The sequence below is a fragment of the Apodemus sylvaticus genome, chromosome 12 (genome assembly GCF_947179515.1).
Source record: "Apodemus sylvaticus chromosome 12, mApoSyl1.1, whole genome shotgun sequence".
Taxonomy (NCBI): Eukaryota; Metazoa; Chordata; class Mammalia; order Rodentia; family Muridae; genus Apodemus; species Apodemus sylvaticus.
In genome coordinates this window covers 57,999,343-58,025,828 of record NC_067483.1, presented here as the reverse complement: position 1 = coordinate 58,025,828, position 26,486 = coordinate 57,999,343, and the positions used below count along the sequence as shown (strand labels likewise).

At 38.6% G+C, this 26,486-nt stretch overlaps 1 protein-coding gene across 1 annotated transcript in view; it reads left to right on the top strand.

Annotated features, from left to right (window-relative positions):
• Positions 1-26,486, top strand: part of Hmcn1 (hemicentin 1) — a 435,972-nt gene that overhangs the window by 303,960 nt on the left and 105,526 nt on the right. The window contains exons 43-55 of the mRNA XM_052199882.1: positions 3,052-3,174; positions 4,006-4,167; positions 5,974-6,255; positions 9,487-9,654; positions 12,223-12,336; positions 13,307-13,393; positions 15,707-15,898; positions 16,979-17,152; positions 17,501-17,614; positions 18,852-18,997; positions 21,944-22,094; positions 23,699-23,893; positions 25,286-25,399. Of these exons, the coding sequence (XP_052055842.1) occupies positions 3,052-3,174; positions 4,006-4,167; positions 5,974-6,255; positions 9,487-9,654; positions 12,223-12,336; positions 13,307-13,393; positions 15,707-15,898; positions 16,979-17,152; positions 17,501-17,614; positions 18,852-18,997; positions 21,944-22,094; positions 23,699-23,893; positions 25,286-25,399 (2,022 nt within the window). The remainder of the gene's footprint in view (positions 1-3,051; positions 3,175-4,005; positions 4,168-5,973; positions 6,256-9,486; positions 9,655-12,222; positions 12,337-13,306; positions 13,394-15,706; positions 15,899-16,978; positions 17,153-17,500; positions 17,615-18,851; positions 18,998-21,943; positions 22,095-23,698; positions 23,894-25,285; positions 25,400-26,486) is intronic.

Genomic DNA, 26,486 nt, shown 5'->3' with positions numbered 1-26,486 from the left:
ATGTGTGTGAAAATAAGTTGTTAAAAATAATAATCATTTTAATATTACTGCAGTAAATTATAATAAAAGCTACTGCTCACTCTGTAAGAAGATGAAACTGTGTTTCAATGGTACAGTTTGCCATATTGGAAGTTGATACTGAGTGTATATGAATTACACATTCTATTCCTAGCTCTTCCCATTTTTTTCTGCCTCTCCATTTCACCTTTTTCTTTTTCATTTCTTTTAAATAAGAAAACTATTTCCATACCTCCCAATTTGGACAAAGCACTGGGCTAAGAGTTATGAAGGGCGAGGGGGTAGTTACAGACAGGACACTAGGACTCATGATCACTAGAAAGTAAGATAAAGTAAGCCTATGCCGCACACATTCTCTCAAATGTGGACTCCAAAACCAAGACAATCAGAAAACCTGAAAGTGAAAGAGAACATTAGGGAGGAGAAGAGGGTTGGGGAAAGGAAATAAAGGAGAGGGGAGGAGGGAGGTGGAGGTAGATACGAACAAAAATTAACATGCATGCAGTAGAAGTGCCCGGTGAAACCAATTAGCAAAGCAAGGGAGGTGGGGACAGGAGGCTTTGGATGCATATGTGGACCAACACTGTGAAGTTACCCACCACACAATCGGAAATGTAAACAAAGCTAGAGACACAACTCTATGTAGATAGAGGCTAAGATTCCTTAAAGAAATGTGGACAGAAGTCTGCTATACGGAATGTCTTCCAAGGACACGGGGAGAGAAAAGGGTGGCCTAAGTGGGAAACTGGGAAGTCAAACAGACAAGAGGAAAATCTGCTAAAAACGATGACATGAAAACTAAGGACAGCAATATCTCCAGAAAAATGAAATAGGCAATGAATAATTTGTACATAGTTGAAAAAAATGTGTACGTAGATGGGTGAATGGATTAATGGAAAATGTGACATACTGCAGAGAAACCACTAGATACAAACTGTAAGATGTCCTTTACTAATATATATGCTAATGCCTCTGAAGGAAAGAGTTTAATGGTGGGCACAGAATGCAATAAGTACAATAATGAATTATAGGGGAGACGTTTGAGATATAAGGGATAGGATCACTTGAAAATGTTCATGCTTTCTCTGTTTCTTTGTGCAGTGACTAATGAGAAAGGGGAAATTTTCAGGTTAAAAAGCTCTTTAAACAGTTAATTTAAATGCAAGAGCTATTTTGTGTTAGGAAAAAAGACATAAGAGGTTGCGTGTGGTATAATTGAGACCATAAGCGTCTGAGTAGGCACTGACTGTGGTTAGGATGAAAGCAGTAATAGACATGAAGAACAGGTTCAGTCTGAGAACTCAGCATCACTCACCATTAACAGAAGAAAGAAAAGGCAGAGAGGGTGGCTTGGCAAAAGCTCTTCAACCAATGCATTTGACTCATATGTAAGAGAGCATATCAGAGAATTTTAAAGAAGAGCTGGGATGCTCGGGTATATGTTTTTAAAAAATGCAGCTGTACTCTAGATGTGGTTAAGAAACTGAATCTAGATGAGCCGAGCCTACATATCTGCGTTCCTCAGTCTGCTGGGCTTGTGGGTGGTGCTGTCTCTCTTAGCGAGGAAGAGCTGCTGTACACAGTTCTGGACAGGTTGACATGGGTGGTGCTTCTCGAGCATCATATGACATCTGATGTAACAATCAGTTTGCTGTATGATCTAGAGTCCAGACAAAGTCTTCATTAGGTTCAGAACTATGTATATTCATGGAAGACACAGGAATAGATAAGGGTAGAGGTGAAATGGAGATTATGAGTTTAGAGGAGTGTCAATCGGTGGTGGTGCCATTTTCTTTTGTGTCACTCATTGACTGTCGGATACTTGATGGCAGTAAACACTGTAGAGTCTAGAGGAAAGATATTGCCAAATGAGAGTGAAGAGTCAGGCAATTGAGAATACTGGCAAAAAGAGAGTGTGAAGTTCTTGATTATGAAATCTAAGATGCAAAGAGGTCAATAAACAAGAGAAGACTGCTGAATATGGAGACATTTGTGAGGCAAAAGGACTCAAGATTCAATTAGGATGGTGACTTGAGACCTGGAATCACTTGAGAGAGAAGTCAGAATATGGCAATCATCAAACAGTGGTTGAATTTATGAACATACAGGAGGAATGCTCTAGATGACATAAAAATCATTGCATAGTTTCTGATGGAGAAAAGGAAGAACATACAAAAGAACTGACTCACTGGGTATTTAGACTAGTTATTTATTTGTGTGGATGCTGCCTTCCTACAGTAGGCAGCATTCCTACAGAATGACAGGAGGTCTTGGTATGAAGAGGAAGAATAAAAACAAGTTTAGTGGCCAATTCCTGAATTGATGAAGGGCAGATTCACAGATGTGGTAAAAATAAAAAAATAAAAATGAATTGAAATTCATGAGTATCAGAAGAATAGAATTGTTTGCCCAGAGGTAGTTGAGTAAGGATGAAACTTCAGTGGGGTATGGAATGGGTTTTATAACCACTCAACTCCCAGTATCCTGGAAGAATGAGTATCTTCCATGTCATAGATAATACTGCAGTGTCCTTGTGGGAGGGGAGAGGTTAGTCAGTCTTCAGACCGAAACCCCTTGAGAGAAGCTTAATGCTCAAGACTGATTTGGAGTGCTTCAGACCAATGAAGAGAAAGATGTACAATCTAGAATAATTGAGTGTCCACCTTTTGGGTAAAATCCTCCGTTCTTGACTGGACATTATATGCCTATTGTTCTTTAGTTATATATAGTGTCTAAGATGTCAGAACTTGTTGGGCATCAGTGTCTAGGCCAACTTCAGATTTGTTAAGTATCAGCATTTCACACCAATGTTTAAATATCTATAACAATCTATGCTACTCTGGGTACTTCAGTTACAGAATTTCTATGACAGTAAGAAGTTCTGTTATTAGAAATTAATTGCATTCTTTAGAGGTGACATTCAACCTTTTCTAATACATCATTTGGGTAGAAGCCCTTTCTACTATGTGTACGGTGTTAGGGAACCTATGTGACACAAAAACTGTAAATTCAATACTTTCTTTTTTTTTTCAGTACCACCTAGTATTTATGACTCTGATGAGCTTGTGCAGCTTACAGCCATTGAAGGGAATCTTGTCACTCTCCTATGTGAATCAAGTGGAATCCCACTTCCAGATCTTACCTGGAAGAAGAAAGGTCAGTTTGTATTCCTGAAAGTCTTAAATGATAGATAGATAGATAGATAGATAGATAGATAGATAGATAGATAGATAGATAGATAATTGATAGATAGACAGATAGTTTATCTAACATGTCAGTTTGTTAAGGAAACAAAAACCAGAGGTTGGAGTGGTGGCTCAGAGTACAAGAGCACTGACTGTTCTTTGAGAGGACCTGGGTTCAATTCCCAGCACCCTTATGGCAGCTCAAAACTGTGTGTAATGAAAGTTCCAGGGGATGTAACATCCTTACATTAGTATACATGCAGGCAAACACCAAGGTATAAAAGATAGATAGATAGATAGATAGATAGATAGATAGATAGATAGATAGATAGATGATAGATAGATAGATAAACAAAAAAATTAACTAGAGAAACCTTCCTGATGTTAGCATACTAAATACTAATTGCTTTGTAATTACTTCCAACATGTGATATTTCAGTATTATCTCAATGAAGATCATTTTCAGGCTCTTTACCAGAGAAATCGATTTTCTGCATTGAATCCTTGCTTTTTAATCAAATGTATTATAGAACATCTCTAATTATTAATAGTCTACCATTCAAGGAATTATTGTTTTTTTCACAAATATCCTTAAATTATTTTCTAAAGTAAACATTTATGGCAGTTTTACAACAAATGTTAGGCTTGAAGTCTGTAGTTGAGTAGATTTTCATTAGCAAATATTTATCCTAGAGTTGTCTACCTTTTGGGGTAACTTGTAATTAACTAAGTTCCTGTCTGGGCATGTATACAAAAGCTGCACATTTTTGCCTCAGATTCTTCCATTTGGGTTTTATTGCAGGTTCTCTGGTGTTGGCTGACTCTGCAGGACGTGTCCACATTTTATCTGGTGGCAGACGGTTACAAATTTCAGTTGCTGAGAAAGCAGATGCAGGACTCTACACATGTGTGGCATCCAATGTGGCTGGAGTTGCAAAGAAAGAATATAACCTGCAAGTGTACAGTAAGTTATTGACCTCTTCAACCTGGATACAGATTTCCTCTAAAGATTTTTATCTTCCCTTTCTATTTCTCTTTAGAGCTGTAAGAGTCATAGTAATACAGCTATACCTCTCATGTGGTATAAATCATGCTGACATAACCAGAGGAGAGTGGCTTCCTTTGGGCCATTATTCATCCATCAATACAGCTGTTCATTCCCATCATCCCACTAGTAACATACACATTGAGATGATCGCAATATGTTGGGTGGGAGGAATATGTAGAAAGGATTATACTTCACAGTATTTGTTGCTGATGGTGGTGTTTTTGGTTCATTGCAGTTATTGCTTTGTCTGATTTGATAAGTTCTCATGTAGCCCAATCTTGTCTCAAACTTGGTCTATACTTGAATGACCTTTAGCTTTTTGTCCTCCTGCCTCCTCCTGAGTGCTGGGTCTATAAGCTCGTGCTAGCACACATGCATGCTATGCAAGTACTACCCACCCAGCTACAGCCTCAGCCTTAGATTATGTTTAAAATATAGAAAATGTTTTATTTTAAAGGGATATGTCACCTATAACCCGTGTGACATTTCAGAGTACCTGAAGCCATGCATTATGTCACTGAATCTCTATGTGCATCTCTCCATAAGGGAGAGCTGATGCTTATAGCTCGTATGTATAGGAATTCAAACGTAGACACATTTTCACTGTTGATCAAGGCCATGTGGCTTATGTTTGAGAGAACTGTCCCAAGAACACAGGTTTACTGTCACAGGCCCATTTTTTTCCACACACATATGAGTGCAAGTTGGCCAAGTTCTACTTTCTAGTTCTTAGACTCATTATCGATTAGGCAAGGTCAGCTGCATAGAAACAGAACAGACTTTCAGTGGCATAGCCTGGCAGTTTCCTTACTCCCACGAGGAGACATGAGGCTGGCAGTTGGTCTCTGGCGATCATCATCCATGCATTCCTAGTTAGACAGAGGCTCCCTGATTTTCTACCCCTTCCTTCGTGGTGCTGCAGACAGTTGCTGTATCTGTGACATTAAATCCACACTGAGCACAGGTTTATATCAGGAGAACCCAGACTCCATGGGGCCTCTCTTTAAGTTGAATTATGTAAAAAAATAAATGCATGTCCGTCTCATTAGTAAGCATATGGCCTTTGTCTTTGGTAAGTAATAAAATTATATACACACTAAGGAATTATCCTAATATAATTTTATTTATGATTTATTATCAGCAAGTGTTTGGTTTGTTTACCTGTTTTATGTGCCTATGTATCCAAAGTCACATAGAACCTTATGGGGTGCAAAGGAATCCCTAGTGAAACAAGTTAAGAAACCCAAAGCTACCACCTTTGTAGTACTAGGAACACTTCTGTGAATCAGAGTTATAATTGACAAAATCATTTACTGTATCATTTCTTTAAAAATACAGTGTTCTTTCCTCCTGGGTCCATACTTTTCTTTTAGCTATTAGCCCACTTAGTAAAGAATTCTATCTCACAATGTGCTCATAATTTATTTCATAATCATGCAGTCTGTTGTTTTGATTCTTTTTTAGTAGTTCATGTATTGACATTGCACTGCATTTAACTTGGGACTGAGTGTGTACCTCATCTGGTAGTGTTTCTCTAGCATACACAAGACCCTGGCTTGCATCCCCCTACCATATAACCAGGGTGCAGAGGCACATTCTCTTTGTCCCAGTTCTTTAGAGGTCAAAGCAAGAGGCTCAGAAGTTCAAATTGAAAAGTCCTATTAGAATTGATGTAAGCATTTCCTGTATTGTTTCTCACTCTCTCTTCCTCCACCCCCAAAGTCCGACCTTCGATATCCAACAGTGGTGGCCATCGCCCTGAGATTACTGTCATCCGTGGGAAAAGTATTTCCTTGGAATGTGAGGCGCAGGGTATTCCTCAGCCAACAGTGACCTGGATGAAAGATGGCCGCCCCCTGACCAAGGGAAAAGGAGTAGAAATACTGGATGAAGGACGCATCCTTCAGCTGAAGAATGTTCATGTGTCTGACACAGGCCGTTATGTGTGTGTTGCTGTGAATGTGGCCGGAATGACTGACAAAAGATACGACTTAAGTGTTCATGGTAAGTAGAAAGGGAAGCAACCAGGTCACCCACAGGAGGCGGCCAGCAAGTATCCTGGGAGCATAGACCTCCGAGCTGGAAGTCTTATATTAATATCCCCCTATTTTTTTAAGTTCTTTGAGAACTTCATGCATATATACAATGAAATTTGATCATTTAAGCATCCCATCCTCTATTTTCCCTCCAAATATACCCATATCTCCTCTAGTACCTTTCATCCCAATTTATTATTTTGTCATCATCATCATCATCATCATCTTTATTCTATCTTTTTCTTCTCCTTCCTTCTGGTCCTTCTTCTTTTTAAATGTTCTTTTAATTAAATTTTATTTTATTACTTGTTCCCTTTACATCCCACTCACTGCCCTCCTCCCAGTCACCCCTTCCATATTCCTTCCCTAATCCCCACTCCCCCTTTCCTCTTGCAGATGTTCCCTCTAGGTATCCCCGCATCCAGGCACTTGAAGTCTCTGTGAGGCGAGGCTCTTCCTCTCCAACTCAGGCCAGACTAGGCAGCCCAGCTAGAAGAACATGTTCCACATGCAGCCATAGCTTTTGGGGTAACCCCTGCTCTAGTTTCTGGGGATCCACAGGAAAAGCAAGCTGCGTGTCTGCTGCATATGTGTGGGAAGGTCTAGGTGTATGTTCTTTGGTTGGTGGTTCAGACTCAGAGTCAGGTTAGTCGACTCTGTTGGACTTTCTGTGGAGTTGTGATCCCCTTCAGGGCCTGCAGTCATTCCTCCTGTTCTTCCGTAAGAGTTCCCACGCTCTGCTCACTGTTTGCTGTAACTGTCTGAGCCAGCTTCTGGGTGAAGCCTCTCAAAGAGACAACATGCCTCTTCTTATAAGTCCTCCTTCTCCTCTTCTTTTTTTTTCCCTCCTCTTTCCTCTTCCTCCTCCTTCTTCTCCTTCTTCTTTTACATAAATTACTAAGTCCAAATAGCACTGCTCATATGTGCGTGGTATGAAACCATGAAGCACTGGGAAACTGCTAGTGTCCACATCCTTTAAGAGAAATGATTCTCTCTTCTGCAACAGCTCTTAACTACCAATAGCTCCTGACTAAGGCATAGGGTCTGGACTTATCTCCCCCCTCTGTGCATGAATTTTGTCCATTCTTGTATGGATAGCTATCATATCCATTCTTGTATGGATAGCTCTTGTGCAGGTAAGTATGGACAGCATGCGATCCTGAGTGCAAGAAGACAGTGCTCCATCCCTTTCTTATGTATTTAAGACTTCCTTAGTAGCATCATTTTTTTTCGATGTCTGACTTCATCTTACCTACTGAGACAAACACATATTGGGTGTGGTTTTTTTTTGAGGATGTATAGAATAAAGTAGAACAAAAAAAATTAAGACAAGCAACCACTGTGTAATTGGCTAACCTGGAACGCACTATGTAGACACGCCAGGATGATGTCAATCAACCTGCCTCTGCCTCACTATCGTTGCGGTTAAACACATGCACTACAAGCACCACATCTGGCTGAATTTTTTAATTATACAATTTTGAAATTCAAGTCTTCGATAAACACTATTTAACATTCCTTGGATCAGTTCCATGAGCATGAGGTATGTGTATTAAAGTCAGATTTAAGATTCTAATGAGTAAATGACAAATTTGGTTCAGAAAGAGGCTAAATACATGTTCAAGGTCAACTATTTGTATGAATGCGATTTGATGTATAAATTTTAAATCTATAGAAGCAATGGGGAATTTTAGTAGAAACAAATCTTACAGCTTTAATAAATAAATAAATACATATATAATTAAATGAATAAAGCTAGGTCTACTGGTGCATATTTATAATCTCAGAACTTTTGAGGCTGTGTTTGGAGGATTATGAGTTCAAATCCAGCCTGACTCCATAAAGAGTCCCAGACCAATATTATTTACAAAGCCGAATTGTCTCATAACACACCAAAAGGAAATGATTGAAGCTTAGTGTTAATCTCTTATGTTTTTGGCCAACATGTTTGCCAAAGATGAAGGGAACATAATAAAAAGAAAGAGACTATTATATTTTTGATAAATTGTTTTAATTTTAAGATTATAACTATTTTTCATTAAATTTTTTATCTATTCACCTTTTTACTTTCCATCAAAGCCCCTTTCCCTCTTCTCCTCCCAGTCCCACCGTGACAAACCCCTGCTCCCATTGCTCTTTCCTCTTTTCCTTCTTTGAGGAGAAGTCCCAACCCAAGCTGGGACACCTAGTCTCAGCAGGACTAAGCTCCGACCTCTCCCACTGAGGCCCGGACAAGGAAGCCCAGTGGGGAAGGGAATCCAAAGACAGGCAACAGAATCAGGGAGTAAGCTGCACATCTGCTACAAGCATGTAAGGAGTCTAGGTCCAGCCTGTGCATGCTCTTTGGTTGATGATTCAGTCTCTGCGAGCCCCCATGGACCCAAGTTAGTTGACTCTGTAGGTCTTCTTGTGGTGTCCTTGACCCCTCCAGTTCCCTCAATCCACCCCCTTCCCCCGACTCTTCCAAGTGACTTCTAAGCTCTGCCTAATGTTTGGCTGTGGGTCTCTGCATCTACTTCCATCAGCTGCTGAATGAAGCCTCTCAGAAGGCTCAAGCTAGGCTCCTGTCTGCAAGCACAGCATGATGTCAGGGTTGGCTCTCACACATGGAATGGGTCTCAAGTTGGGCCAGTCATTGCGTGTCCATTCCTTCAATCTTTGCTCCACCATTATCACTTCTCATCTTGTAGGCAGGACAAATTTTGGGTCAAAGCTTTTGTGGGTGGGTTGGTGTCCCCCTCTTTATATTTGAAGTCCCCTCGGGCTATAGGAGGAGGCTACTTTAGGCTCCATATCCCCTTTGCTAGAAGTCTCAGAAGTTGCCCCCCATAGACTCCCAGGAGCCTCCCCACTCCCAGATCTCCAGTTCATCCCAGAGATGCCCCAAACCCCCTGATTTCTGTTCAGAATCCTGTCCATAAGAAGGTTGTGGATCTATATTAAAAATCTGTTAGAAAATATGACAAACTCAGAAACTAGCTCCCCATTGCTGAAATAGCAATTCCAAATCTGATTAAGATCAGAAAGCCATGATGTACCTTTTTTATTTGGAGAGTTAACATTGTTATGATCCTTTCTTTTGCTTATTACTCACCAGAAAATGAAGGGTTCGTGATAGAAATAAGCCGTTGAGGGTTAGTGTTGTCCATGTCCCAGCCACCTTACGTTTGGCTTACAGTCACTTGGTTTTCTCTTACAGCTCCTCCAAGCATCGTTGGGAACCATGGAGTCCCTGAGAACGTCAGTGTAGTGGAAAAGAGTTCTGTATCCCTGACCTGTGAAGCTTCGGGCATTCCGCTGCCTTCCATAACCTGGCTAAAGGATGGCTGGCCTGTCAGCCTTGGCAGCTCTGTGAAGATTCTCTCAGGTATTCTCAATGGATAGCCTGATCATCTGGTTTACCTTCGTGTGAATGCTGTTTCTCTTCCGTTTTTCATTTTTACTGTTATTGATGTTTCATTTTTCCTTCTTATCTGGGTACCTATTATGACACCTTCCCATCACATTACAGAAACATATTTAAAACATAGAAAGCTATGTTAACAATAAGTTGGCATCACCTTATTAGCAATATATAGCATCCCCCTTGTACTAATTGTCAGCAGATGCATGACTACTCTGAATGGTACTTACATTTTTAGGAAGAGTTCCCTGCGTGCTGAGACCTTATCCCTAGTTCAGCTTCTGATAATTTGGTAGAAAACCTGCCTATCTTATCCCATGGGTCAATGTAAGCTCGGAGAGAGGGCTTTTGTGACATGTTTCAGGAATCTACAATTGGCCTATTTTGATAATAGCTATAACATAGACTAAAAGGACAATTGTTCTTTAGCTTTTGACAAAGTTATTCAACTTGGTTAACCTTGGCAGCATACTTTGGCTTTTATTAAACTGAAGTGAGTTTAAATCACGTTAAGCTATTAATACTGTGCTTGCCAAAGTATTTGATACTCAGTCTATATCCTGGGTAACTCCCTGCACCCTTCCTGTGTCCTCTGAGCTTTTCACTTCACAGGACTCTATCTCTGTGGCCCTATGAAGAGGAGAGTAGTGGCAAAGATTTGATTATAGTCCAGCTACCAAAAGCCTGAGCACATTGTCTTCTTGTCTCAAAATTATCTTCATTTCTTAACAAAAATAGTTTCAGTTCTGTAAAGTTTGAATTTATTAAATGTGATAACATCAAAGATTGCAGAAATAAAAACAGCATGGCGGAGAGCTGTCGGCTGGCTCCTTCTACATTTACAGGAGTGGTGTTTGGTTCTACTTAGATTTGTTTTGATTGACCAGCAGCTGGAGATCCCTGAGCAAATCACATTAAAAGTATTTCACCTTGTGACTGCCAAAGGACCCGTTCAGCTTTACAATCTGGATGTGTTTTGTGTGATGGATAAATGAGAAGCAGATGAATGGCCTGTGACCTGCTCACTGCTGCTCTGCTGCAGACTTCTGTTCCATTAAGACAGATCCTCCTGAGGCTCGTCTGTAAGCAGGACCCTGGTGACCACCCTATCGTTGTCATAGAATTGTCTGTCAAGAACAGATACCGCCATAAATTCCTGTAGAGACAAGAAATGCCTTCACATAAATATAAACTGCTATCATACTCACTTCAGGTTCTAAAGAGATAACGTGAGAGGATCAGGGAGTGAAGAGAAAAGAAAGATGGTTGTGGACCCAGTAGTGACTCATAAAAGTTGTATCACTTTAACACCCCTCAACTGGAACCATATTGCAAACTCAGTAATCTGAGCTGGCAATGAGTGGGCAAATCCTGTGAATCTTTTTAGAGTTCACAGAAGTGTTTAAAAATACAAACAAAAACCTGTTTATGTTGTTTATGTTCTCTGCTCTGCTGGGGAAACCAAAATTCAGTTCAGGAAATCAGCTTTGGTTTTTTGTTGTTGTTTTTGTTTGTTTTTGTTTTGTTTTGGGGTGTGTGTGTGTGTGTGTGTGTGTGTGTGTGTGTGTGTGTGTGCCTTCTGATAAATTGAGAACAGGAAGCTGCTGGTTAGATGAACACAATGTTAGCTTGTCACTATAGAAACTGAAAGCAGATGGTAGCTCTTCAACAAGATCCAGGTGAATATTTAAGTGAGAACCTTATGTGTATCCATTAGCATTTTTAATACAAATTCAAGGTACTAAGCAAGAATATACATGCCTAAAAATCTATTGATAAATCTGAGTAGTGGCTTTTTTGCCCCTGAGGTTTTCCATTTGGCGTTCTCCGCCTCCACTGTATCTGTAACTTTTCAAAAGGCTTTGCTTAGTCTTATTTGCTGACTCCTCCATCTTCGCCCTTAAAGAAAATGTCCTGCCAAATCCCATCTTTTAGCACATCTCTGTCTATGTGCATTTCCTACTCAAGCAAAACGGAAAATCAAAATATGGAAAGAAGCCAAGGAAGGCACTGTAGCACCCGTGCCTGGAGTGATCACTCTAACCCTGTCATTAATGATTCTGGGATTTCCAAGAAGCTGACCTGACAGCTGCTAGTCGGTCCATCTTCATGGTTTATCCTCCTGCTTGAGTGGATTTTACCCCATACAGCCCTATTGATGACACTCGCATTTTATCTCGCAGATGCATTTCGCCATCTTTTCCTGCGCATCTGGTCAACACCCACTTGTGAAAGCGCCAATCAGATCACGATCCTGTTTTATGCCTGCAGCTCCTTCCTTCGCCTTCAGCAAACACTAAATCCTTTGGTGTAACTTCCAAGGGCACACAGAACCTGCCTAAACTTTATCAGACTTCACCTGCCCTCTCCCACACGCATTTTGCTGTAGATAGTACTACCATGCCTGCCTTATAACTCCATCACTTCACACTTAGCAGCAGAACCTCCCTTCTCGGCAGCACTCCATTTCTCACTTGATGTCACCTGGAACTGTATTTATCTTTAAGTCATCTGGTGCTTTGCTTTTTCTAGGAGGCAGGATGCTGCGGTTGATGCAGACCAGACCAGAAGATGCTGGCCAGTATACTTGTATTGTAAGGAATGCAGCTGGTGAAGACAGGAAAATGTTTGGACTTTCAGTATTAGGTACTTGTGCACTTTGCAGTATCTAAGGGGAAATACAATTGGCCACAATGCATTCTGGACACAGAGTAAAAAATGTATTCACAGCTGGAATTTATACCTATGTGGTCTTTGGCCTGCGGACTGTGATTCTTGGCAAGGTTTCAGCATTACAGTTATTTGGAGGAAATGAGTCCACTTCAACCGCCAAACTGCCTTGTGCCAGTTCAAAACAGCTCAGAAGTGTTCTAAGACCTTATGTATTGCTTAAAATGAGAGACCATACTTATTTGTGGACACATTCTGTCTTAGTTTAATTTATAAATTTATAATTTGTAATTTATTTGCTGTGATAAAGTAACAAAGTAAGTTGGGGGAGAGAGGATGTATTTTAAGCCACCATATGAGGTCACAGCCCATTACCTGAAGTCAAGGTAGCAGAAACTGGAAATTATTTACGTGCACAGCTGAGAGCAGAGACTGGATGCTTATTTGCACAGACTCTCTTACAGAGAGTTGCTCTTACAGAGAGTTGCTCTTACAAAGTTGCTCTTACATAGTTTTTCACTTTCTTACTGAGTCCAGGACTGTTCTTACAAATCCAGGAACTAGTGCTCTCCAGAGAGGGTGGGTCCTCCCACTTCAATTACCATAATCAATACAGTCTTCCACAGCCATGCCCCCAGGCCAGCCTAATCCACAGTCCTTCATTTCAACTCTTTTTCACCGGATTAAAAATAACGTCAAATTAGCAGTTAAATATAACCATCACACATTTTACTCATATTTATTATTTAAATTGCAAGTTAATGCATCAAAATGTGATTCATAACAACTTTACAGTACAGGTGAAAACTTGAGTTGATTAAAGAAAAACAGAAACACAAATAATGCTCTGACATTCTACGAATAAAATTTGCCTGAAGTTTAGGCCCCAGTCCTTGCTGACAGAGCTGTAACTTACTTGCCCCATGTCTTTCTGTGTTTGTCGTAGTTCCTCCTCACATTGTGGGTGAGAAGGCACTGGAGGATGTAAAGATTAAAGAGAAGCAGAGTGTTACACTGACTTGTGAAGTGAGAGGTAAGGAGTCAGGTCTGGTAATTCTGGAACTTGCTGCCAGAATGTGTGCATGTGTGCACATGTGCACGTGTGCATTTGTGCACGTGTGCATGTGGGGTATGTCTGAATTGCCAGGGGTAAGTGTAGCCACCATAATAGGCATTCGAAATTGGATCCTGGTGTAGTGTACCTAGGTGAAGAGCAATGGGAAATCTTACAAATGCAATGAAGATTATAAAAAAAAAAAAAAAGGAGGGAGGAGGGAAAAGGAGGGGAAGAAGAATATGCTTTCTTATTGCTTCCTGCTTTTCTTACCAGGTTCACACTCACATACACCTCCTTCTTACCCACCGCTTTTATTTCCTCTCTCCTTCCTTGTGTTTCTGCCAGCCTTCACTGTCCCTGGATTTGTACATTTTACATTAAAGAAGTAGATAGACATTTTATTTAATGCTGAGGAATGAGTAAGATTGAAACTGTCACCTTGGACAGGTTTGCAAGTTGCACTAAGGAAAAAAGGAAGATTCAAATACCAATATTACTCTCTTTAGCCATGCAGATGATCCATTGCATGAAATCAAAATGAAGAGATTTGCTGAAGGGGTTTGCAACCCCATAGGAAGAACAACAATATCAACTAACCAGACCCCCCAGACCTCCCAGGAGCTAAGTCACCAACCAAAGAGTATACATGGAGGGACCCATAGCTCCAGCCAAATATGTAGCAGAAGATGGCCTTGTCAGGCATCAATGGGAAGAGAGGCCCTTAGTTGAGGGAAGGCGTGATGCCCCAGTGTAGGGAAATGCCAGGGAGGGGAAGTCTGGGTGGGTGGGGGAGCACCCTCATAGAAACAGGGGGAGTAAGGATGGGATAGGGGGTTTCCAGAGGGGAAACCAGGAAAGGTGATAACATTTAAAATGTAAATAAATAAAATATCCATTAAAAAAGTGAAAAGATTCCAGGCGGTGGTGGCGCATGCCTGTAATCCCAGCACTCTGGGAGGCAGAGGCAGGCAGATTTCTAAGTACAAGGCCAGCCTGGTCCACAGGGTGAATCCCAGGACAGGCAGGATTATACAGAGAAACCCTGTCTTGAAAAAACCAAATCCAAAAAACCAAAAAAAAAAAAAAAAAAAAAAAAGTGAAAAGATTTGTGTAAAAGAGCAAGGAAGGTTTTGTGTGAGTTTTGAAGGAAGGAAAGGAAGGGGGAAATAGTGTAACTACATTATAATCCCCCAAATAATAACAATTTTAAAAACAATACTTTAAAATATTTTAAAGATATCGAAAAAGCATTTTAATCCCCTCTTTTATCTACAAGATAAATGATATTCTAATTATGTGTGAACAATGAGAATGGCTAAGAACATTTTATAGAAAGAGAGAGACTCAAGAAAGATTTGATAAATGTCTTATTTTATATTTCTTTTATGCATAATAAATTGAAATAAGAAAACACTTTTTTAAAGCAGCTATGAAGAAGACTGCTGCCTGCCCTCTTGCTTCCTGGAAGCAATGGGGTAATTAACAAGTGTCATGTAGAGAAGGTTGTGTGGCATGGAAAGGGAAAGGTGTGTAGTTTTCCCTCCTGCTTCCCTGCCTCTCTCCCTCCTTCCTCCCTGTCTTTGCCTAAACACAATAGCGTTCTCTGTTTAATCTCTCTGGTTTGGATCATCCTTTCTAGCCATCTGTGCTAACATGACTTGCTCTTATAGTTTTTAAATTAATAAATGGCATCTGAATAATTTTAACTAATATTTAACACACATCTCCATTTACAACTACCTAAAGCATTTTCTGTTGACTACAAATATTGAGTAAATAATTATTATAATTATACTTCTAAACTCTCAATAAGAATACCAATATAGCACAAAAAGTTCATTGAAATAAATACCTTATTTTCCTACTGTTTCCTCGTAAAAGAATAGAAAGGGTTTTAATAAGAATAGAAAAGAATTTATGATATTTTTGATAATGATATGTGCTCCAGTCTTTCAAAAAAACTTACTGCGAAAATAATTAATTACAGTTAATTACAAATTGCCTTACATGTTTAAACACAGAGCCCAGTGTTATAGTCATTTCCTGATAAAAGCTAACATAGATTCAAAATGATTTCTATTCTTCATGTCTTATTCATCATAGTGTAATCACTATATGTTTAAAAAGATTTATGTATGGCACAATTTCAGAAAGAATAGCCACTTCGTTACTTTAAAATTGGGATACAGAAATAACAGCAACTATGTGAAAATGCCTTCTTTGGATGTTTCCGTTTATAGACATATGATACTGGGACGCCTCAAAAAAAAAGTGGCTTTTTCTTAACAGGGAATCCTGTGCCACAGATCACATGGCACAAAGACGGTCAGCTTCTCCAGGAAGATGAAGGCCACCACATGATGTCTGGTGGCCGCTTTCTTCAGATCACCAATGCTCAAGTGTCACATACAGGTCGATACACATGTCTGGCCTCTAACATCGCTGGCGACAAAAGCAAAAGCTTCAGTCTCAATGTGTTTGGTAGGTGTGAACTTCACTTCACATCTTGAATGATCAGCGTTTCTCTCTCTGTCTCTCTGTGTCTCTGCCTCTGTCTCTCTGTTTTTTTCATAGAATGTCATTATGTGGAGGAATCCAGCATTTGTGTATATAGTCTGTTTTTACCTTGTTCTTTCATTGCTATGAAGTAAACTATGTTCTGGGTATAGTGTTTTGTGCAAGGAATAACAATGATCCAGACAGACATTGAACTATGCCAAGGTGAAGGGGAAATCGTGCAGGTGGACGGGGAGTCTCAGCCTGAGACCCTGTGCCTTCCTCCCTGAGCCTCTCTGCTTTTATTGGAGATAGAGCTTCTTTCCGTGTCTGTGGCCTGAGTGTGATTAAACATCTGAATATATTGAACCATCAGCATTGGTCTTACAGCATCAAAGTTATATTTATGTCTCAAGCGTATCACTGAAATCAACTCTAAGTTTTTCAGATTCAACACGTAACCCACCTAAATGCATTACATTTCATTATCAATATTTAAAAACCTATGCTAAATCCGACTGACAGGGTCACTAAATTCACTGTATGTAAATATACAGATAATTTGAATTTGTTCAACTGTTTTCATAGCTACTCCAATATAGTTTGGGGTGCACATAAATACTCTCATACATACTCTTATACTCCCACATAGAATAGAAACCTCAAACAGAGGTTGTAGTCTAAATGGGCCTCATGCAGACTTGAATATATGCAAGAAAGATCAGCCAAAATACCAGTTGATATATAGGTCATGATGTGCATAGCATCAAGTAGTAGCATATACAAGATGAAAGATTTCTATAGGCAGAACTGATATAGTTTAATACAGAAACATACACACATAAGTTTCTGTTACATTACCACAGTTATGTCATTATCTCTTTTGTGTGTATTACCTTCTTCCTTTAGCATATGATGTTTCTCCTGGACTTCATATAGAATAATGACAATTAATTGTTTTTTAACTCTTAAAAACTGGGATTACACAGGTAAACACAAGGTCAATCAGGAACCCAGACCTAAAAAATTTTCTAAGTCTGTTTCTTAAAACCTTCAATGTTTCAGTATCTCCTACAATTGCTGGTGTAGACAGCGACGGCAGCCCTGAAGACGTCATTGTCATCCTTAACAGCCCCACTTCCTTAGTCTGTGAGGCATATTCCTATCCGCCAGCCACCATCACCTGGTTCAAGGACGGCGCGCCTTTAGAATCCACCCGAAACATTCGCATTCTTCCAGGTGATTAACTGACCTCAGATAACCCAGGTGTTTTTGTGTCATCTATGACTGTAGAAAAAGCACAGGTTATTCTTCACCAAAGTGCCTGTGTTTTTGTTCTGTGACAGTCCCTTTCTAACTTACTACCCATGCTTTGATATATATATATCTTAAATTTTAAAATACCAGAACATTACTTTTTGAAAGGCACAAAAGAAATATTGTGGCTTATTTTGCATCAAATATCTACCACTAAGTTGTATTCATAAGAAGCAATATTTACAATAAGAACTAAAATCCTAGTACTCTGCGTATCCCCCCATGTCCACTGGGATGTCAGAGACTCTTCGGTGTTCCTTGATGTTTTAGGAGGCCGCACTCTGCAGATCCTAAACGCACAGGAAGACAATGCTGGGAGGTACTCGTGCGTGGCCACTAATGAGGCTGGGGAGAAGATAAAGCACTATGAAGTGAAGGTCTACAGTAAGTTCCGAAGGAGCTTGTTTTCTCTTCTCTTCCTGAAGGTGTCTAGCTTTTCAATCCCATTTTTCATTATTTTTCCTAATTGTATATATGGATCCCTGAAAACACTTTCTGATCTAGCTCGTCTCATCAAGGATGAAAATTGCATTAAGTACTATACCCATAGCTGGGCAGTGGTGGCACATTCCTATAATCCCAGCACTCTGGGAGGCAGAGGCAGGTGGATCTCTGAGTTCAAGGCCAGCCTGGTCTACAGAGTGGATTCCAGGATAGCCAGGGCTACACAGAGAAACCCTGTCTCAAAAAAAAAAAAAAGTAGCATACCCATGGCCTCAGTTTCTTAAAAATGTGCAGAGCCAGGGCTGGTAAGATGGTTCATGACTAACATGTTTGATATCAGAGTTAAGAAGCCTAGAACTCATGTAAATGTCAGTGGGCATGGAGGCCTACATGCAGGTCCAGTGCCTGAACGGCAGACAGGAAATGCACAGAGAAAGCTGTCTAGTTACTCTAAGCTTTGGACTTAGCAAGAGACTATACCTCAATATACAGGGTAGGAGGTAATTGAACAAGACACCTTGGGACTACAAATGCATACACGTGCACATGTTCCTACACGTGCATGTGCACACACACACAGACACACACACACACACCATCACACATATGCAAAAACCATTTGTAAAGAGTCCACTGGATCCACTCATTATCTACCTGCTGGAGTGTTGATTACATGCAGGTAATCTCCAGAGATCAAGATGAGATCAACAATAGTGTCAGCTTATGACAATGTAACCAACCTATAAGTAAAAGGCAAAACTCATACTGTCGTTAATGGGGGCCACATTGTAAGGCCTTTCTACTTATGTCATTGATGTTGCTTTAAAGCAAAGGATATACTTCTGATTGTCATTTTTACTTTGACTTGGTGCCATCATAGTTAATACAATGTATTTTATGGGTCACAGACCATGTGGGTCTGGAACAGATAAAAATGTGAAGGACATTGGTCTCTCCAGCAGTTTTATAATGATGAAGAGATACAGATATTTTTATTCATATTATATGTCTGAAGACTCCTGTCTCCTGTGATGCTAGCTGAGGTCATTCATGGAAGGCCTGTGAAGAAACACCTCATCTTCTTCACACCTTGTTAACTGCTGCTTCCTGTAATCTCTATGGTAGATGTGTATTTAAATCAACCAGTGCTTAACTCCTCCATGTTCATCTCGTGCAGTTCCACCCATAATCAAGAAAGGGGACCTTCTGGGGCCAGGTCTTTCCCCTAAGGAGGTGAAGATCAGAGTGAACAGCAGCTTGACGTTGGAGTGTGAAGCTTATGCAATTCCTTCTGCCTCCCTCCGCTGGTACAAGGATGGACAGGCCAGTCACAACTATATTTCCTTTGTTGTTTATTTCTTAAAGATGAAAAGACCAATTTTTAATTTAAAAAGAAACAGATTTATCCCCCACCCTGTGATATTAAAAGTAGTCATTCCTTGCTCCTCAAATATGAAACTGCTTTAAAAATTTAACAAAATGAAAAAAAAATACGTTTAATAGCTTTGGTATTGTTCCACCACTGGGAGGTAAGCAAAATTGGTCTTATGCACATTAGCACTTGACTATGAAAATCTGGCTACTGTCCCAATGGAGAATTAGAGGAGTAGTGTTCCACCCAGATAACTAAATTTAAAAAAGAAACAACCCAGGCATGGTCCTAAAATGAAGACTGAACTTATGCAGAACTTTCTCTAAATACCATTAACTCTTTCACAAAAGGTAACATTTTTAATAACCTAAAATATGAGAAAATTGAAAGAGGCAAAGGCACTCTATGATTACCCTGGGGCAGTGAGAAATACTTAATAAAAAATTAATTGGAGAGTGAAGGGACAGACATGACATTGGAAGGGTTGCAGGGAAGAATGGGAAAGTGAGAAGTGATATAATTATATTTGAATTAAAAGTGTTTTCAAAAAATCATCTCTTGTATTAAAAATACATAGATCCTTCTATTTACGGTATAACTTTCAGACCACACATCCTTGTCCTCATGCAATTCCCAGTCTCTCTCACCAGTGTAAGGACACATGTGCTGGTGCTCTGGGACAGAGAGAGGATGGAGTTGCTGTTAACACTACTAAATACTTACTAAATACAGATGAGGAAACAGCCAAGCTGCTCTTTATCCAGTTTTACACACAATCAGCCAAATGGTCAGTTAAACTCCGGTTATACAAGTTTAGGTCTTAGTTCAACTTTAGAGACGAGGAAGATGTGGCTTCGTGTTTTTCTTCCAGATCCCAGATAGATTTTGCTATATCAGCAGGGGGTGGTATCTTTTCACATAAAATAAGCACATATCATCTGGAAGCCATTGCAAAAGGAAAATGCAGAACCTCCACCATGCTCTGCTTCTGTTGGCTTTGCAGAGCACAAGCACAAAGTGTGATGTATTATCAACTCCATAAAACCTTGCTTGCAAACACATGCATTCCCTGTCCTTTGAAATTGCATCATTAATTTGGATTTAATTTTCTATAAAGCCCTTTCATCCCTTATATTACCACAAATAGGGAGATCCACAGATGTAAAAACCATGGAAACACTAGACTTTAAATGGAAACTAGACTGCTTTCAAAATTCATTAATAATTGTCAAACTCGGTCTCTGAAATTGGTAGAATTATACTGACTAGAATTTCTAATTTTTTTAAGGCCTGAGATTGAATTCTGAAAATAACAAACAAGAAGCAATATTATCAATAAATACCTCCTCCATGTCATTTTTAAGTTATTTCTTTTTAAATAACAAAATCTAATAAAAGAGTATCTTTTTAGAAAACCACCAAAAGATATTGACAATATCATGTGTAATAACTTTTAATACAATCTGTACATTTCATTCATCCATGCCCTGAAATTTTTATTAATGGTTTGTTGCACCCCAAATTCTTTGAATCTCAACTGTTTGCTAGGCACTATTTTATGTACAACAAATATAGATGAGAAAGAAACAGGCCAAAAATCTCTGACCATTTAAGTTTTCAGAGCCAAAACAAAAACCAAAACAAGCAAGCAAGCAAATAAACAAACAAACAAAACACCCACAAGAAAAGGCAGGTGGGGTAGAAAAGTTAGTCAGAGAGCACACACATGACTCAACTCACATTTGCCTATAACTCCAGAACCAGCATAGCATAATCTTATAGCCTCTTATAGCCTCTTCACACTCCTGTACACACACACACACACACACACACACACACACACACACACACGTGCATGACAGAAGACACCTGTAGTGTATTTCTGCCTTTGGGAGTAGAGGAACAAGGGCTGTAGTGTCTCAAAAGACAAAAGGGGGAAAGCTACTTCAAAATGAAGACAAGTCACCCTGGGTCAAATAATACCAAGAACAGAAAGCAGAGGCAGAACTGAGTCACACATGTAGCCACAGACATGTCACAGATGACCTTGAGTGTCTTTCTTATCAAGCAGAGAACACAAAGATTTCATTAGATCAGATTCAAGGAACATTAAGGTAAAATTAGACATCTTACACATAGAAGACATTTTTGAATGGCTGACTCTAAATGTCCTCAAAAATTGTGTAGGCAGGCTGTCGCAAGAACCACCTTCTTAAGTCTGAAGTTGTCTAATGGGATGAAATAAGTAGATGTCGGTATAAGTAAGAGAGGAAATCAGGAAACTGAGAAAACATGTCTTCAATTGACAGTAGGCACTGAAACCACTAAGAATCATGAAGGACATATTAGAAGGAATGCCATTGATTCAGGAATAAAATCTTTAAATAATGAAGGAAGACCTAGAATTCCCATTTCAAGATATCATAATATATCCCAAACTTAAAACAGTATTATATATAAAATGAGGATGTTTCTGAATGAATAATAATAAATTCAAATAAAATCATGTCAGGATAATGTTCTCAACTTCTAATAAAGTTCTCTTTATTACATTTTTTACAAAACTATCAACAAGACACTTTTTAAATACTTGATAAATTATCTGGAGACACTTGGCTTTCATGGATAAATGAACATGATGCTAAGAACATGTTTTCTGTTATAAAGAATATATAAATGTATCTTCTCACAATTACCTATTCAATGTGAACTGTATCAGCTATAATTTCCAAGAGATAAAAATTACTCAAAACAAATTGATCAAATTAATTAATTACTGTTATCTTGAATATTTTTATCTATCTCCATTTTTTAAAGAATCATAATATTGATCATTTGCAGGGTATCTTAACTTTATTAGCATATTCAATGCTGACATTATTATAATTGAATCACAGCCCCTAAAATCAGATGATCATGTTACCATTGCCGCAAATGGACATACTCTTCAAATAAAGGAAGCTCAAATCTCAGACACTGGACGATATACCTGTGTGGCATCTAACCTTGCAGGTGAAGATGAGTTGGATTTTGATGTGAATATTCAAGGTAATATTACTATTCTTATTGCAGAACAATTTTTATGCTCTGTGGATGTAATGGAAAAGAGATTTGACTTGGTTTACTTTAAAAATCATTTTCTTCTCATTGTAAGTTTATTATGAAATTTTAAACAAGAAATTATAGAAGAGAATAATCCCATCATAATTTTTTAGAACTTTTTGTTTTTATTTTATTTATATGAGTTTTTCTTAAATGAATGCATGCATATATAACATATAATATATATGTATATGTGTATATATATACATCACATGTATGCCTGGTGCCCGTGGAAGAGGATGTTGAATCCCATAAAACTGGAATCACAGATGCTTGGGAGCTACCAGATAAGTTCCGGGAACTGAACCTTGGGCCTCTACAAGAGCAGCATGTGCTCTTAAGCTATGAGCCATCTCTTGAACCCCTATTGTTCTTATTTTATACCTTTTCTTCTGGCATTTTAAGGGACATCTTTTGTACCTTAAACTTAATGACAGAGTTCTCTTACACCAACATTGCACAAACATTATATCATAAAGGTTATATATAATGTAACAATATTGTACAGAAGACAATAAAAGCATTAATAATGAATTCAGAGTAGACCAACGTTGAGATGGATAAGTACACCTATAAACTTTGTGACTTGGACACGTACTCAAAATATTTTAAGTGTCCATTATTTTCCTTTAAAATTAATACCTCTTGGGATTGCTAAGAATAATAGCTAAGATAAGGCACCTAAGCTATTCCTAAAGTCATCAAGAACTAATGCCTGCTATTGTTGGTACTGTTTTTCTGGATGGTACCACTCACCAGCCAAATTATTTTTACCAGTCCTAGGGACCTTAGGCATGCTAAAGAAATTCACTCTCTCTGAGCCTTATCCCAGCGCTCAACACAACTTTTAAGACTTTATCTATTTCATTAACTCTACACTCAAATATATTAATTTAATCAAACTCCTAGATTTAAATATCCAAGGTATCTCCAAGTGTTCATTATTCACTAATAACGCTATACTTAACATCTGGGTTCACGAAATTTTCACCAATCTTTGATTTTTCATATGTGTCTAAACCTTGAAACTTCAGGTCATACACTTTTGAAATGTCTTTAATGTATTGTTGTTAATAAAACTCATAGCCACTGTGAGAAAAGAGTGAGAATATCCTATTTTTAATAGTTTAGCCTTGGTTGTTCATCTTATTGAATTTCCTTCATAAGACAAATCATTGATATTGTTATCAACCGAGCCCAGACATTCTTTTGTGTGTACCTCAAAAGTAGCCTTTCCTGCAGCAACCACATTTCTTATGACATTCCTCCTCAAAAGTGGGCCCCAATGCTGGTCAATCAGCAAAGCCTTTGTATACACACAGCAAAGACAAATGCAGACTCAGAACTCCACAGACTTTATTCCTCCTCTTAAGAACCAACTCTGACTGATGGCTACTCTTTGGATGCTGTTGGAAAGCATATAAGTATTTAAAAAAATGATATGGCATTGTCTAACTTACCGAATCCAGATGTCTGTTAAGACACAGTCAGTCTTTGATGGGTCAGTCGTGACAGTCACACTGAGCTCAGGTCACGCTTTTCCTCCACAGTTCCTCCGAGTTTTCAGAAACTCTGGGAAATAGGAAATATGCTAGATACTGGCAGGAGCGGTGAAGCTAAAGATGTCATCATCAACAATCCCATTTCTCTTCACTGTGAGACAAACGCTGCTCCTCCACCAACTCTGACATGGTACAAAGATGGCCGACTTCTGACCTCCAGTGACCGAGTATTGATTTTGCCAGGTAAACAATGCCACATAAAAGCATGAATCTCTGCCAAGTGTGTCTCTTCTCATCTATTGGGCCAGTTCACTGTAATTTAACCAGAGTTTGGGTTGCTTCTTTATATGGAAGAGCCTACCTTGAGAATTTGACAGCAGAACCCTTGAGTTCACTTTCTAAATCTATTCCATGGTCAGAATCAACTTATGCAAGTTCTTGGACTTCTTCATGCCTCTTTTCCTGTATTGATGTCCTTAGTCACTTTGGTTTCCATGCATCATTTAATCTAAAATCAAATGTGTCTTTGCAAATAGTTATTATTTGATTTATTTATTAATTTGATTGCATTTCATGAGCAATTATAAAGACTTAGTTTTAAACATTTTAATTATTAGCTGGTTTGTTGATGGAAAAGATGGCTAAAGTTTTTAGAATAATATTTTCAAGGCTTCAGTATAATTATCACAAGTATTCAAATATCAGGGTTTGTTAAAATGCATAGGTTGTACCTTTAGGGCCAATGTAGTATTTAATATATGCAAAATTAATCCAAGTCAACTGAAATAATATCTTTAGACAGTAAGAAATGAAAATGGAAGAAGCTTACTGTGACAATAATCTAAAAGAGGATGTGGATTTAATGCAAGTAATTTTTAATTAACTCTTAATTTCCTGGTTTGGGTTCTTGTACTATAGTTTTAGGGGGATTATATTTATTTCTATGACATATATGAGTATATGGTTTTAAGAAGTCATCATGCCTCCAACTTACTGAAATAGCTTATGAAAATATCCTATCCATAGGATAGCAGGAGATAAATGAAATTGCATGCAACAAAAATAATTGGTGAACATAGATGCAAGTTTTGATATGACTGTTACAACTTTTCTCTAAATTTTATTATCAACATTAAAAAGTTTACAAATATGTAGGAGCTTTTTTTTCCTGGTATTGCACATGAACTCTTGAATACAACATAAAAGCAAAAGTACACTTTACTCTTCAGAGTCCTGGATATGTGTATTTAAATGAGGCTTTATAGGAAATATTGAAAATATCAATGAAAAATATTTAAAAACAAGAACAAGGCATCACCATACAGTAACATTCTACAAAGGACATAATGAAGGGCTTAGAGCAGCCTTCTCCCCTCTAGAAAATTGACACCAGCTATTTATTTCTCAAATTTTCTGATTTATAGTACAGTATCAAATCACTCTTTAGCAATGTAATATTGGCTGTGAAAATGGATATTGTCCAAGATAAAAATGGAATGATTAAAGGAAGTGGGAACATCGACAACAACATAAATAAATGTCATTAGATCTAGAAAGGAAAAGGCGTAGCTCAGTGCATGCGCTGTGTTCATTCTAACGTCTGGAGGCGTGACATACTAGGAAATATATTTTCAGGAGGACGAGTGCTGCAGATTCCCCGGGCTAAAGTAGAAGATGCCGGGAGATACACCTGTGTGGCTGTGAATGAAGCTGGGGAAGACTCCCTCCAGTATGACGTCCATGTGCTCTGTAAGCTTGCTTTTGTTTGTTGATTAAGCATTTTTCACTCCAAAATATTTTTCAATGACTAATGTTTACAGGCTGTCACGTTAACACTTTCGAAACTATAAAGGTAATAGATATTGATATTTCCAAGTACTACTGTCCTGTGCGCAAACTGAGAATGCGTTAATCAGGACTTCTAAGATCTCAAATAACAAAATTGGAAGAAGGAAGAGAGGGAAGGATAGAGAGAGGGAAGGAGGGAGGGAGGGACGGAGGTGGGGAGAGACAATATAGATTATTGATTCACAAATTTGGTAAAGTCCTGGAGTCCAGTAATCTCTGACTGCCTATTAGATAGAGGTCAAAGCTATCCAGATTTTACCTTTCTATCTCTCTTGACTTCTTTTTTATTTTTGTTGTTAATGTGACTCTCAGGCAGGTGGTTCCCTTGGGCAGCAAGAGGGTCTTTAGCAGCTCTAGAGTCACTTCTTCTCGGTTTCTTTTTTTTTTAATGTGATAAATAAATATATTTCATCAACTTAACTAATGCAAACACTTTGGGAGTGTGTCTTCTTATGTCTTAGGTTTATTGGTGATGTTTTTACTAACCGAAGCTTCTTTTTTTATTTAATTATATATTTTTATTTTCTATATTCTTTGTTTACATTCCAAATGGTTTCCCCTTTCCCAATTCCCCCCTCCCCATATGTCCCATAAATCTTCTTCTTTCCACTCATTCTCCAATCACCTCTCTCCTTTTTCTCTGTCCTGATACTCCCTTCTAATGCTAGATCAAGCCTTTCCAGGATCAGGACCCTCTCCATACTTCTTCATGAGAGTCATTCATTATGCTAATTGTGCCTTGGGTATTCAAAGCTTCTGGGCTAATTAATATCCACTTATGAGAGATTGCATTCCCATGTGTATTCTTTTGTGACTGGGTTACCTCACTTAGGATGATATTTTCCAGATCCAACTATTTGCCTGAAAATTTCATGAATTCATTGTTTCTGATTGCTGAGTAGTATTCCATTGTGTAAATATACCACATTTTCTGTATCCATTCCTCCTTTGAGGGGCATCTGGGTTCTTTCCAACTTCTGGCTATTCT